The 16,752-nt window shown below is 33.1% G+C and overlaps 1 protein-coding gene across 1 annotated transcript; it reads right to left on the bottom strand.

Moving 5' to 3' along the window:
* Positions 1-11,556: 11,556 nt before the first annotated feature.
* On the bottom strand, positions 11,557-14,588 carry LOC111915209 (cytokinin riboside 5'-monophosphate phosphoribohydrolase LOG3). Its single transcript, XM_023910883.2, has 7 exons — positions 14,180-14,588; positions 13,735-13,832; positions 13,562-13,592; positions 13,018-13,117; positions 12,353-12,423; positions 12,113-12,256; positions 11,557-11,907 (listed from the first exon to the last, which is right to left on the bottom strand). Exons 1-7 carry the CDS (start codon positions 14,297-14,299, stop codon positions 11,815-11,817), a joined length of 657 nt encoding a protein of 218 aa, XP_023766651.1. The 5' UTR covers positions 14,300-14,588; the 3' UTR covers positions 11,557-11,814.
* Between the last annotated feature and the right edge of the window lie 2,164 nt (positions 14,589-16,752).

The raw sequence follows: 16,752 nt of genomic DNA, 5'->3' as shown, positions 1-16,752 counted from the left end.
CATGTGAATACTATGTTCTTGTCTTTTGTTTGTATTATTATTTGTGTGAAATCGTCTATTATTTGTTGAAGTACTTAAAACTAAAAAAATTATCTTCGTCATGTTTGAAATGCTATACATATATCGTTGTATTTATAAATTTTTTAAAGGGCATAATTTTGAAATGGGGATAACTTACTTTGTCTTCAAATTTTAAATCATGATCATGTACATCCACAAATAGCATATGATTATGACTTATGTGGTCCTGACATTTTTGATGACTTGGATATCCAAATTCGCAATGGTTGTGATGTTTATGACGACATTCTAGACGGTATCACAAGATGATGGAATGTGCAATCCCTTTACGTTTGTAGTGTGTAATGGTTCATATGCTACATAGTTTATGATATTTGTGAAAGAGTGTTTAAAGAGCTTTGTGCCATCTAAACACATACTCTTTTAACCATTAAACCTTGTGATGACTAGAACTTGAGATGACAAGACGACTTAGGGTGGTGGGCGGAGGAAGTGAAGCGGCAACATAGGTGAGGTGGGGCGAAGAGGGGTTAGGGGTGTAAATAAGTTGAGTTGAGCAGTGTAAAGCTCGAAGTTTGACTCGCCTAAAATACTCGAGCTCGAAGTTTGACTTGAACTCGCCTTGAGCCTAAATTTCAAGCTCTGACTCAAATCGTGAAATACTCGATACAATTGAGTTCGTCTCGCGAGTTTGACTTGACTCAACTAAAATTAAAGAAAAGTTAAAAATCATCAAAAATTAAAAACATTCCACATGTTTTTACATTGTTAAAAAAAATGACTATAAACCATCTAATGTCAATATTGCATCAATCATCTATGTCATTACATTTTACATACCTTCAAAATACCAAAAATAAACATTTTCAAAAGTTTTGAAATGCAATTTAAGTTCTTACTCCTTAACCGGTGCCTAAAATCTAAAGTGTTGATATATTTTAGTAATTTAAAAATATATGAAGGGAAAAAATGTAATTTTATAAATTCTCGATTAAGCTCGTGAGCTTTATGAGCCGGGTAATTTATTACTTGAGCCCGACTTGATAAGGTACTCGAATAGCTCGAGTCGATTAAAGTCGAGTCGATTTCAAGTATTTTCTGAGTTGGGTTCGAGTTTCTTGTGAATTGTCTCGTCTTGTTTAAACTTTCACCAGGGGTTGAGGAACGGATAAAGACTAAAGAGAAGGTGTTGAGAGTTAAGTTTAAGACTTCATGCTCTTTTAATATCTTTTATTTTGTTTAAATAAATATTTGCAAATTTGGTTTAATACTCTAATGGTTTCTCATCATATTTTAAATACTAAGAGTTTGAATTTAAATTTAACTATTTTGAGAGTAATCATATAACAAAATCAAACCATAAAAGCTGTCCATATTAAAATTTGAAACTTAGACTAAAGTTATTATTAATTTTTATTTATTTATTTTAACAGCGACTAAAATTAAGTAACTAACGATTAACGACCATTTTTGCGACCGAACCAAACACCTCCCCTCCTTAGCCCATCCGTAAAGTGGCACACTTAATCGTAATCGAACTGTTATGAAGATAATTTCAATCTTCAATTTCTTCATTGAAATACTTAATCCATGTTTTTATGGAGCTCGGAAGACGAAGAAGATCGATTTCAAATTCAATACTTGCAAAGCAAATGACATGTATGAAGCTTGGCACCAAGGCTGAAGCATTTCGAGTTGAAATCAAAATTCCTTGATTAGGGTTGTTCTTCAGTTTCTGAAGTCAATTGATATCGAATGCTCACTTGATCTTTATTCGCACTGGATTCACTGATCCCTGTGTAGATGTTTGATGATTTCAGCTAACCCTAGTTTCTCATACGTCTAATTCATTATTTGAATTGTTGGAATTTTTCATAGCCTTTTAGGCCATCTCCAATGGATTAAACCCATGGAGAGTGGTATGAAATGCCAAGTAGGAAAGAGAATGTATACATTCATTTAAATTCTTAAAAAATTAATAATTTTCCTTTACAAATCCATTGAACCGTTGCATGCCCATTCAACCCCACACTCTCTCTCCTCTTTATTATATTCATATTTATTCTATTAAACTCTAATACAACTTCCATTTTGGATGACCTTAGTATACTACTGAGTGTCATTATATAAAACGTTTTGGAGAAGATAACACCTCATTGGCACTAAACAGACCGAAACCTTTCTAATCGAGGTCTTCGCCACATGGTAAGACACCATGGAAAAAAGCTCTCGAAAGCTGTGAAGAAGTTATTTCAGATGCATCAATTCTTTAGCAACTAAAGCTTCCATCCCATGGGTTTCAACAACCATGGAACCCCCAACGTCTATAGTCTGGAATGGAATCACTACAAGTAACCATGAAACAAGTTATGATATTGACTGATGGCAAAAAGACGTATCTCTCCTCAGTTTCCATCTCTATAAACGTGTACTCCAAGCTATTGCATCTCAAGGCATGAAACCAAGGCCCATACCTGGGTCCCTCGTGGGGGTACATCAAAAAAACATATACCATTATTTGACGAGGTAAACAATTTTAAAACATTTTCAGTACCATATACTCGAGTTACTTACTTCCTAGGGAATTGTTTCCACCAAATTTGTCATACAACTCCATCGTGTAAATAAAATCTTGAAAAAGGGTCCGGGCCCAATTGGATTCGATTGTTGTAGAGGATATATTGATATCAAATCAAAGATTTAACATGGGGGAAACATTATATGACATTGACTGTTTTCAAAGAATAGTTGACTATTTTGTATCCATTGATGAGAGTATGAGACTCTGAGTAGGGTATACCTTTGACTCATTAACTAAACAGGTTGAGATTTTTGAGGCCTATTAGACTATAGGGTGTCATAACTCATATAGATGTGGCACATATTATCGGCGGTGTACACCGACCCCGATTGTTTTTTGCCGACAATAATTCACTTGAGGCAAGGTTCTACCGACGGAAAAAATGCCCCATTGAGCTCATATGATTGTTTGAAATGAATTCGTTTGGAGCACGTATGGCCGTTTGCTATTTTTTTTAAACAAATTACCACTATATATATACACACACCCATTTGCTATTCAATCCACTCAAAATACAAACCTTATTCTCTCAAAATGTCTTCTAACAACTCAAATGTTTCCAACTCTTCCAACCCAATTACACTCTTGGGATATGATCCATCATCACCACCACCTCTTACCGGACACAAATCGATCCATCAATTTACTTTCAAAACCAAATGTTTGTAGGTGGTGTTCCTAGTTACTATTCACAATTCCAAATGTTACCACAATTCTAATTTCAATCCCAACCACCACAAACAAAACACCCAACCGAAACGCAAACCCAAATCTATTTCCAATCCTAACCACCACGAAAAAGTGTTCGGTGGAAGGAATTTGGAAAATATGAAAATTTGAAGCCTTCAAAAAAAGAAAAACCTCTTCATATTCGAGCTCACAACAAATGTCATCGGATGATCACATTAGGCGTTGATCTTGATGATGACAACGATGATCATGAAGAAATACAATCGTCTTGTCGTCCCATGGGAAGGGACAATGCAAAAGCTAGAGGAAAAAAAAACAAAGATATCTTCAAATTCGCCGGTCAGTACCGAACAGTCAACCAAATCGGATGAAATGATGGTGCAAATGGCATAATTGAATACAACTTTGAAGAAACATCTGACTGAAACCATCCGACGCACGAGATATTCATTATTAATGCAAGATGTGAGACACCTCGACTATAAAGATCAAGAAACAGCTAAGGCGGTCAAAACGTCGATTCGGGAAAAATATAATCTACAACATAAATGAAGTTTCAATGTTATCTTATTTCTATTCTAGGGTTTTTAATGTAATTTTAAATTTCATGTTATTTTTTTAAGTTGTCTAATGAAATTTATGTTTTATTATAATTGATATTAATGATTTTTATTAAAAAAGTTCATATATTTTATTTTGAAATAAAAAAAAAGTTCACAGACAAAACCATCATCACACCTTAGTCATAAGCAAAAAACGGCAAAAATGGTAAAAGACAAAACTGCAAAAATGGTCATTGTGTTTGGCAAATTTATATGTATTTGGTCCAGAACGAAATATTGGTGCACCATTGGTCCAAAATTAGATATTTCTATTGTTTTTGGTCCCTCACACTTCCAAAATTAGATATTTCTATTGTTTTTGGTCCCTCACACTAACTTCCGTTCATGTGTGTCATTATCTACAATAAAGACGAGGGTATTTTTGTCTTTCCACCTACATGGACCGTTTTTGCAACTTTATTCAAAATAAAAGCAGGAGCTAGTTACCCCACTCTTCCATCTTCAACCTTTACGAGCTTCATATTCTTCCCTACTCATACTTTGTGTTTGCAACTTCTTAGACATCAACAATCAAAATGGTGATGTGTTTCTATGGTAGGGTTGCGGTGGTTCACACCTCTTGGACATCAACAAACCCTGGTCGGAGGTTTCATTCCTGCCCTCAACAAGTAAGTGTTCCATTTTGGTATTTTACCCTCATTTTGGAAAATCACCCTCATGCTTATCTTCTTCTTCTTCTTCTTCTTGAAGGGTTACAGATGCATATTCTTAGGATGGACTGATCCTCCAATGTGTGCAAGATCTATGCTGATAATACCTATTATTGAGAAATATCAACAATGCAAACTATCAAGTGGCAAAACTGAAGATGTGTTTGTTTGCAAGTTGGGTACTATTTGTGGTAGTTTGGGTATTTTTCATTTAAGGTTTATGAATTAGGAACCCCTGTAGTTGCATGGAATTTTGGGGATTTTTGGATTATGCTATTGTAACAGGGGAACGTGGTAGTTTTTTGCTATTTGATATTGTAATATCGATTTAGGGTTATTTTGGACAACTTCATAAATGTGTATTCTTTTGATGATTGTAATGAAAATGTAATGTAGTTGTCACCTAATGTTAATGTGTATTTGTTGTTTCAGAACAAACTCATCAAAGCCTCTAAATGTGGTAAACCATTACAAATACACCATAAACATCATTCTTTAACAATCACAAAAGGTTAACATTAAATTCATGACCAAAAGGGCTAATGTAACATCTCAAAAATACCAAGTAAAATTTTCATTTTAAATAATTCAAAACCTTTCATACAATATACCAAAAGACGATTGGAATAAAAGTATTCTGAAACATCAGAGTAAAATCATAAATAATCATTGCAGAATAAATCTTCAGGAGATGCAGTACGATCAAGCCGGGCTCTTCTTTTTACAATTGATAGTACCTGAAAATGTTTAAACCACAAAACCATAAACACAAAGCTTAGTGATATCCCCAAAATACCCCATACATACATACATAACAATCAAAACATAATTGCGTCCATTTCATCCCCTTCAGTGTCTTTCAACCGGTAGTGGGTTTATTTCACCCCCTTCGGTATCTTTCAACCGATATTGTGTCTATTTCACCCCCTTCGGTATCTTTCAGTCGGTACTATGTCTATTTCACCATCTTCAGTATCTTTCAACCGGTATTGGGTCTATTTCACCCCATTCGGTATCTTTAAACCGATATCGAGTCTATTTCACCCCTACAGCTAAGCATACAATCATATTCGCAAGAGTTATAAAGACAACAAGCACATGCAGACATAACAGTAAGTGTCACAAAGACAACTATCATTCTACAAACATAATCCATTGGACTGACATTGGTGCCTTCGGCCCACGAGTACAATGAAGGAAAACTCACCTGAACTACTCATCGGAAGCTTAACCGCCACCTCAACAACATAACAGCCAACCCAAGCTTCCTAAAGCCAAACTGAATAAATCCTTAGCTAAAAGCTCAATTCTACTCAAGTTTGACCAAAAGTGAAACTGGTCAAAAAGTCAGCGATCAATGGTCAAATTCAAACAGTTAACATGCAGACCATTGCCATGATGTGGCCTTCTTTGGCCACGTCGTGGCCATGCCAGGACAAAACAGTCGAGGTTTCAAACTCTGGCACGCCATGGTCACCTTCGCCATGCCGTGGGAAACTGTCTAAAGTGTCATTTTCTTCACTAAGCACTTAATCCTTACATATCTAAATCCAAAACTTCAGATCTACTCGTTCTCAATGAGTTAATGGATAGAGTTTCCAACTTTATCCATTAGGACTTCATCCAAAGGTAAAATCATGAGCCTTAAGTCCAACAAGAACTTAATATGACCAAAACTCAAACATGAGGTCAAGAACACTCAAGCTAAGACCTTTTTCTCACTAACATCATAAGTTCATGACCATGAGAGAACCATATCAAGCTTCAGAGTTCCTCAAACTCCACGAGCATCCAAGAATGGGACCAAAACATCCAAAAATGGGCTCAAACATCAATAAGAAACACAAAGGTTAAGATATAAACTTTATACCTCCAATAACTCAAAAATGTGGAGAAGATGTTGGATCCAAGTTTGTTCCTTGCTTCCTTACCCAATATGAATTTCTTTATTCTTCAAGTTTCACCAAAAGAGGACATTAACCTCAAGATCAAGCTACAAATATCTTTTCCATGGAAGAGAGGCTAGGGTTTCGAAATAAAGGGATGGAGGCTGAAGAAGATGATCTAGAATGGGGGTTAATATGCTTAAATATAGGAGCAACCCTAGAAATACGTGGGCGTGAGCTTGAACAACTTCCACACTGTGGTGGCTCCATAAAATGCACAGCCATTTCCAACATGGCCACGTCATCGGCATCCTTGCGCCACATCGTGACACATAGTTTTCTTAAAAAAACCATCTTTAGTCTTAGACAACAAAAGGATTAACCAATCTGGAACATGGATGTTACAACTAAAGGACCAAAATAAAACCATGACAACAAGGTAGTTCTAAACCATTACATCCAAATGCATAAAGTAGTCCTAAACCAAAATATAAGTTTTTGAACAAACCACACTAACTCCTGCCTTGATTGCCACCTCCATTCCCTCCTTGACTGCTTCATGCATTCCCTCCTTGACCCTCGCAAGTCCTGGAGTTATGACCTCTCTATTGGACCGAAGCTTCCTTGTTTCTCTCAAGTAACTTTGATGTTGTTAGAGTAAGTGGGTTTAGTGGGTAGAGAGTGAAGGTTCATTAACTCTAATTGTGTATATACTTCAATATGGTGGTAATCGATGATATGGAGGTGGAAAGATGAAGATACCCTCGTCTTTATTGCAGGTAATGACACACATGGACGAAAGTTAGTGTGAGGAACCAAAAACAATAGAAATATCCAATTTTGGACCAGTGGTGCATTGACATTTCATTGTGGACCAAAAAACACATAAATTTGCCATCCACAGGGACCATTTTTGTAATCTTGTCATGGTAAAATCTTACGTGACAATATAACACCTATGTAACATATTTTTTTCATAGGCAAAAAGCTCACCATGACCTTTAGCCTAAGATAAACATATCGACCATCAAAGGGTCTTTGGTCTACCTGTATCAAGGTGTTTGAAAAAGTATTCCCCTTTTAAAGGATTGATGGTTCAAATCTCTATGTGGACAAATAAGTAAATTTGGAGTAGTTTAGGAATATAATATAAAATGGATGTCTGTTAGTCTTTAAAAAATACAGATTGACCTTTCACCCATTAACTTTTTTCCCACTATGGCCTCTTAAATAAATAGATTGGATCTATTTTAACTTAGTTAACTTAAAAGATTAAATGTTTTTAATAGAAAAGTCTTCAAGTTGTCAAGTTTTGATGGTTTTCTTCATGCAATAATTTTTGGTACGTTAATGCCTAATATTTAGGAAGATTAATTTGTTCAAATTTTCCATTCAATCATGTTTTACATTATACAACAGGTCCCTTGCCTACATTAGGTCACCCTTATTTACAACAGGTCACCACCACCACAATTTGTCCTGATGTACCACCAGAAGCAACCACCACCATCAAAACACAAAAACAAACCTGCTTGCCACCACCATCTGCCTCTACCATAACAACCAACACCCTATACAAATCAAAAGATGCAACATATATATGTCGGCTAGGGTTTACGATGACACACAAGACAAAGGTGGTATCGCCACCACCACCACCATCTAAAAATCAAAACAAACAACATGGGTGGTGGCGACTAGGGTTCACAGTTGCAACTAAATGTGGAGGTGGTTTGCTTCTGGTAGTGGTAGGGGTTGTGGTGAAATCGAAAGGGAGAGATAAAGGGGTTTTTGGTTTCCCGATGGATGGAGGAGGGTGGCATAGATAGTTGTAGTGGTCGGAAACCAATGGTAGCTAGTGGGGTTTGATGACGGAGGGAAGACAAATCTAATTATGTGTGTAGATCCGAAAATGGTTTGGATTTTTGGTTTTCCGAAGGAGGGAGGATGGTAGTGTAGGTATCTCCAATGGTCAGAAGATAGCGGTGGTTAGTGGGGTTTGATAGTGGAGGGAAAGTGGTTCCAATGTTGTGTGCAGATCCGAAAATGGTGGCAGTTTGGGCAAAGGATAATGATAGTAGCGGTTTCTTGATAGAGAGAATGGAGACAGAGTAGGGAGGTAGAAGGTAACCGACCAAAGGGTGGTAACTGCTTCTTGTAGTGGTGGTGACCTATTGTAGAAGATAAAAAAAAAATGGTCGAAGGGAAAATTTGAACAAATCTTCCCAAATATTAGGCATTAACACACCAAAATCATCACAGTGACAAAAAACCTAAAAATTAAATAAAACAAAAATACTATAGATTTTTAAAGTAACTTACAAACCAATATAATTGTTTCAAGTTACTACAATTAATGTTCCAAATAACATTGTAAATTTCTAAGCCTTTAGGTCTTTGTTTGTGTAACTTTCATTATATAAGATTTTGTAGAATAATATATATATATATATATATATATATATATATATATATATATATATATATATATATATATATATATATAGGATGAAATGAGAACACCTAAAAGGTTGAGAACGTGAGAATAGTTGTAAGCCCTCTAAATTTTAAAATCAAAGGTTAATATTAATGGGCCATTTATATAAATTCTGAAAGTCATAGGATTAAACTGTAACTTCTTAATTAACTAAAAGGGTACTATAGTCATTAGGTTTTATCCTATTTTTATCAGCTCCTAAAATCTCTCCCTCTCTCTCTCTCTCACACATAATATATTATTTGTACTGATACACGTCTCTTCCCACGTTATTGTCTCATCTATTCGACCGCTTCCCACTACTCAGTGTACATCGATTTTGGAATGAACCTACATACCCTCTGTTCCCCCATCGTCTCCACCGATATCTCCCTCTTTTATACCACTCTCCTCTCTACTTTAGTAACATCATCTCTCTCCCCTATATTTGAGCCCTAATTACAGAAAGGACAATCACAGATTCTGATAGAAGATCAAGAAGGATCTCAGGTTCTCACTCCTCCGCCGCCTCAGCCACCGTGACAACCCAAGACAATCATGGGTTCTGCGATCAAAATCAAGAGAGATCTCAGGTCAATAGACCACACCATTAGATCACACAAAGGTAATTTTTCCTCTGATTACTCAAAACCTAAACAGATTGCACACAAAGTCCACTTGCCTTTAGATTGGATTTCTCCTTCGCACCTTTTTCACTGATTCCCGATGTTCAGATAAGACTTTATTTTTATTTAACCTCTATAGAACAATAATTGTGTTGTAACTATTTCTGAATTTTTTTTTGTTTTCTCCTAAAATCGAATTCTAAAAAAGGCCCATATGATTAGGCTTTTGGTTTTGAGTAATATTCTTGAAGAACCGAATTAAGAGAAGCTACCATATATCTCATGCTTCTATGAAACAAATGGTGCTGAATAGAGTTTGACTATGTCTTTGCTTTCCATATTTCAGGCAGGTCCAACAAAAGAGCAAGAACATGGATTTGGCTTTGTGTAACTATTCTAAATTTTTACTTTGATGGTACCATATTAGAAGTTCTTTGGCTTTTAACAATGTTTTCTATTCATAAGCAATTCATATTAGATGTTTTCATTTATGAATAAATGTGTACTCAAATGTATTCATAAGAGTAGATGTATATTCATTATTGAAGTGTATTCATTAGTGATTAAATGTGTATTCAATGTTTTCTATTTAGAAGCAATCCATTATTTACATGTGTTTATTCATTTGTGTTTTTTATTTATGAATATAACTTAATTCATCTATTATTATTACCAGATTCATATATGATTAGAAATATGTTTTATTCATGCATGATTACAAATATACAAATAAAATAATTAATGCATCAGTATTTTTGATGTGGTTGGTAAAAAAAAAACTTTAAACAAAAAAAAACTTTTTTTTAAATTATGGTAAAAACATTTTTTAAAACCATTTTATTGATTTTATTAATTAAAAATAGATTCTGTAAATTCCTAATGTTTAGGTAAAAAAATCTATTAAATAATCAGATTAAATCTCATGATTTTAGGAATTAATTAATTACCCATAAGTTATCCATGATTAATTATATTGTAAAATTCATTTTATGGCATTATAGAATGATTAGTTCACAAATGTTCTCACATTCTCAAGTCTTTTTGGTGTTTTCAGTGTATATATATATATATATATATATATATATATATATATATATATATATATATATATATATATATATATATATATATATATATATATATATATATATAGGTGGTTGACGTTACAAATTTCAACCATAATTCAACTTATTTAATTAATCTAGTTGATCCGGTTGACTCATGTAATCAAAAGGATTTACGATCTAAATCTATCTAACCTGCTAATTTTGGATTGAGTTCATGTTAGAATCTAATGAATGCTCATCCATTGATGGACTTATTTTTTATAAATTATTATGTTTATCCGTTACTTATGGACATTGAGCAGGAGCAAATGTGCAAAATAATGAATGCTTAGAAGTTATCGTTGAACAATTACAACTCAAAACATCGATTATATGATGGTTTTATGTGTTTGCAAACCTCAAAAAACACGTGGGATTTTGGGTGGTTAAGAAATGATGACGACGAAGTGCTTCGAAATAGAGTTAAACCATGAAGCATGAAATTCGTAAAATGGTGAAAACTAAAAGAATTTAGAATTTATTTTTAAGTGAAAAAGTAATAAAATTTGATTAGTTTTTGTTCCTTTATCACTATTTTGTAATTGTTATAATGATTTAATCTAGTTTGGATTCAAGTGTATGTGAGGATAGACCAAGAACTGAAAACATAAGTCAAAAGAAAATCAAGAAAGTGTGATAGACACTTTTGGTCAAATCAATGGTTGTCTACCGCTCAAACCATACAAAAACTTTTATCATATGGTTTTGTTCAAACATGTCTCCAACATATCTCAAACATATCGACCCCTTTTTTTCAATCTTACATGTGATCACAAATCATGGGTTCCCATCAAAATCATCACAGTACATGTCATAAATGCATACAAAAAGTAAACAATGAAATTCCTTCACTTAAACCATAACAAATTAACAATATTTAAAACTATTGGAGAATAGTAAAGAGAAGATAGTAATATGCATATATATGGTAATCTTTACAACCTGTGAAATAAACCAGAGTTGCAAGTGAAGGGGGGTTACAAAATGAGAGCTTTCCCACATGTTTTCTTGGAAGTCATTTCCATCATTAATAATTTACAAAATCAAAAAAAGATTACTACCCTTCACATCAAAAATCTAATTAGAACAAAAGCCCTTTCAAAGTTAGCTCCTTTTTTTTTTCTTCCAAAAGTCTTCAATCTTTTTCTTCTTTGATCATCTAGAGATATCATAGTCAGTGAATTCAAGTTGTTGCTCAATTTCCCAGTTCAACTTTGAAGCAACACCTTCATGGCTTGGCACATACTCCTGTTTTTTCATTCCAAGAAAATAAAAGTCAAACCAACTAAATTCCAACATTATAATCACATGAAATACTCAATTTTTTTCAAAAAATTGACGTAACCCATTCAACTTTATCACATCATGTTCAATTTCTAAGATATGGATAACAATTTTAAGTTTGAAAATGTCATGCGCTTGACCTAAAAAGTCAACAATTTGGGGATTTTACCTCCAATTTGCGAACCAAAACTTTAGCAGTAGGAGCCGAAACGATGATGTGGCGAGCACTTGGGCTAATAAAGCCTTCTTCAACCGCTTTGTCAATGAACGAGAGTAACGAATTGTAGTAACCATCAACATTCAGCAATCCGACCTACAAGATTTTCGAAATTTAAATTATTTTCTTATCAAATGTGTAAAATTTTAATTACTTTTCAAAATTCAGAAAAGGGTATTTTGGAGAACTTACAGGCTTATCATGAATTCCAAGTTGAGCCCATGTTATGACTTCAAGAAGCTCTTCAAGAGTGCCATACCCACCTACACTCATATATAACAAATCGCAAATTTAAAATAACAAATTATAACATATGTTTATAAATATCATATTTTGAGTTAAAAGATGTTGATGGATTGGTCAAGATTCTAGGGTTTCCAAAAGCCTGATCTTTTTAATCATGAATCTTGGGATATGGGTTGTTAAAAAGTACAGAGCTTTATTTGACCATAAAGCTTCTGTTACAAGTTGCTTTCACAGCACTACAAAGAACAAAATCTGGTCATTACTTAATACCACAACTTGAAATGTAGCTTCTAGGTTTGTGATTTACGCATGAACAGTTGTACCTTTTAAGGAAAAAGACCAAAAAGTGTCCTTTATTATCATTGTGAGCTAAGCATCCTCTAAATTACCCCTAATTGCTTTTTTCTTCATAATCAACTCTAGTAAGTGCACTTTGCATCATAAAGAACCCAACTTTTTCATATCTTTTGAGAGAAAATTGGAAGGTCAAAGCCAAATAATTATAACTAACCCCTTTAACTTTTAAAGTGCTTAAACTTTATTACTTACATGTAGATTTAAAAAAAAACACATTACTTTTTAAAAAAAAAAATTATAATTAGAAAACTAACCTGGTAAAGCAATAAAAGCATCAGAATGCTTAGCCATCTCAGCTTTCCTTTGGTGCATATCTGCCACTGCTTTAACTTCTCCTACTGTTTCACCAGTCAACTGTATAGACCAAAAACAGTAACCAAATTAATACAAAAACAATCAAAAATACTAATTTTAGAGAAAAGTGAAACAGTGATAAGAATCACTTGTACAACATGCATTAAAACTTGTCCTACTGACCCAATTTGGCATGTTATAAATCAGAAATGGAAAAATATCAGAACTACCATTTTGAACCCAAAAAACATATAACAGACAAACTACCCAACATGTTATGTTATCTGGATAAGGCTACAAATTACAAGGACCAAACAAAGAAACAAAGTTCAATAACAATTCTTTTCTCACCAACATTGGGATAGAGGAACATTAAAGCCAATAAACTTTTACAATACATATATATTATATATAATATACAATATTAATCGTATTTCACATATTTATTTATTTATGTAAAGACTTTTTTTTTTCTTCTGTAGCCATGGCAGACATTAGACATACCTCTCGAGGCATGAGTGTCTTCGGAATGACCCTGTAAACAGACAATAACATGGCAAAACATTAATTTTTTAATCATCTTGTTTTTAAGTTTAATTGATATTTTTGTTTGTGTGTGTTTTGAGGTTTTCTAGGTTACGAATCCATGATTAGACACACTTTTTGTATTATCTTACCCAATGACATGGCGACCACCATCATGAACAGCTTGCGAAACCAATCCCATTAACCCAATGCTACCTCCACCATACACCAAATCGATGTTTCTTGAAACCTGCAAATGAACACGAGTGTACTGAGTCAACTCGGTTATGAAAGACGCTTTGATCCCGTCTTAGCAGCGATGTTTTTGAAAGATTTGAAATGGGTTTTCGTTTTTTTTGTATACATGCAAAGTTAAGACATGAAAAGAAGAAACAAAACTAAGAACTCATCATATATGAATGTTTTTCAAGAATCTTGAAGAACAACAAAAGGTTTCTTGATCTTGATGTTGACTGAATCAAATAGCTAAGACATTTGAAAAGAAAAACCCATTTGAACATTGCAAATACACATGATTTCAAGAAAGCCCGGATTCAAAAATCTTGAAAAAAGTAAGAGATGGAATGTAAAAAATACCAATTCTTTTCCAAGCTCAATTGCAGCATCTTGATAGCTGCTTTTCTTGCCCTGACTACTCCCACAGAAAACACAAATCCTCTTGAACTTTGACACCTTCATTTCACCATTTAGCTCCATTTCTTGCTCTAAAAGTAAGTTTAAATCCACTTTGATAACAAATTTGGGCAAGAATCTGCTCTGGTGATGAAAATTGAAAACACACAGTCACACACTACGCACTACCAACAGAGAGCCAAAAGGAATATGGGATTTGATGTAGTAATAGGTGCGGCTAGTACAATTCGAATGGATTTGTGTCGAATCAGAGAGAGAAAGAGAAAGAGAGAGGTGAAAAGATTTGTTTGTGCGTATATTTAGTACTTTTAATGGCTTGACCACTCCTTTGCTTTTGGTGCAACCTCTTGTCTCACCATGCTTGTATTTATAAGGATCATGGCACGTGATAACCCCACCCCATTCCCTACTCAAGCTATCCCACCATATTTTTTTACAAATATGGACTTAATCTCCTTTAAGATTTATAATTCTATCCTACCTAAAACAATTCCAACAAATTTCACTTGAATTGAACCAACAACAATTCAATGTTTCTATATGAAAAGCATTTTATATGTTTATTAATTATAGTCGTCAATTATTATCTACAAGTTTATCTTGAATTTATATAAAAATAATTATTTGTAAAGGTAACCAAATTGTAGAATTGTATATATATTTATTCATTAATCTTTTTCTTTTATGTGTGATTTACCATTTAATTTCTTCAAATTGTTTGAAGAGTACAAATATAACCGGTATAGTGGGTTTCTCTTGTCATATTGGAATTTTTAAGCAATCTGACAAGTTAAATGATAGATCGCGTACAATAAGGTTAGTAACTAATATATATATATATATATATATATATATATATATATATATATATATATATATATATATATATATATATATATATATATATATATATATATATATATATATATATATATATATATATATATATATATATATATAATTATAAAACATGCATACTAATGGTGTATGGGGTTAGCCCGTTCACAACATAAGTCCACACAAGATAATTACTTACTAGGCCAGCCAAAGCTAAGGAAAGATAGAAAAACAACCCTATAGAAAAGTAGAACAAATCTCTAGATTCCTACATAGTAAAACATGATCTAGCAAGAACACAAGATTCAATATGATATTAGTAAAATGATACACTATCTAATATAATATTGTCATGGTTTTCCTTTCCCTTCATATAAATAACAGCTTCTCTCAACACTCCATATAAATATTCCGGATTTACTTCAATCTCTCATTCTCTCTTATAAAGACATATCTGTCTCCATCTAATCAGCTCTTTCCTGCTAGGTGGAGTTGTCTTTCTTTTGACACAACAATTTAATTTGATCATCGGAGCTTGCTCCCGGGCACAGTCCCTGCGGCAAGTTTAACAATCCTTTTTATGCTGTTGCACATGTTTTATAGTTGGAATTCAACTACGATGCACAACCAACGGACATATGAGTTAGACACAACAACCGAATAACCTATTACAGAACCCGACATAGCAACAATTACCCTTACAAGTATTTAACCATCTTTATTATCGGGTTAAACACAAAACATTTTAGCAAGGGTTTGAAGGTGTACTACCACCGAGGGGTCATGGGGTGTAACATGACCTCAATGTTGTCTCGATAATATCACACCCCTTAAAGTACATTTTAATGTATAATACATATTTTAAATAAATAACATGTATTTATATTATAAATAAAGAATCTGTATATCCAAATCCGAAAATGTCCATTTCAGAATACCAAATATCAATGATTTTCAATCATATTTCACTATTTAAGCCATTATATCCTAATAATATCAGCTTTCTGTCTCTCTCTCTTTCTTTCTCTCTTTCTCTCTCTCTCTCTCTCTCTCTCTCTATATATATATATATATATATATATATATATATATATATATATATATATATATATATATATATATATATATATATATATATATATATCAATGTTGTAAAAATTGTCCGACGGTAGCTCGACAGTCGACTCATGTTAAGGGATTAATCGGTCTTGGTGTGGATTAATCGTGGACCATAGATTATTAATAAAATATTAAAATTAATCAAAGACTAATATATTTTAAGAAAAATAAGTAATTCAAAAATAAAAAAATAAGATAATTGGTAATTTGAAACTTTGAAAATACGAAAATATGAACATTTTGGTATAGTATTTGAAATTTTAAAAATTTTGGAGTAAAAAAAATTTTAATTTTTTGATTTTTTTTTTTACTTTTGTTGACTGATTAATCCCGTCAAGACCAATTAATCCCACCAAACCCGATTAATCACTAATTTTCGTCAAACACACTAATCTTAGTTGGTTGGAGAACGCCAAACGATTAATTCTGATTTCTGCAACCATGATATAATATCAGGATCTTTTACGAATTCTTATTTTCCTGCGAGTCACTCTTAAAATGATTTTTATTTTTGTGTAATATATTTTTTTTCAAAAAAAGTGATATAAAGCACCAAATCG

The sequence above is a fragment of the Lactuca sativa genome, chromosome 1, assembly GCF_002870075.4.
Source record: "Lactuca sativa cultivar Salinas chromosome 1, Lsat_Salinas_v11, whole genome shotgun sequence".
Taxonomy (NCBI): Eukaryota; Viridiplantae; Streptophyta; class Magnoliopsida; order Asterales; family Asteraceae; genus Lactuca; species Lactuca sativa.
Note: the sequence above shows the minus strand (reverse complement) of the source record. Positions and strands in the feature narration are given on the sequence as shown.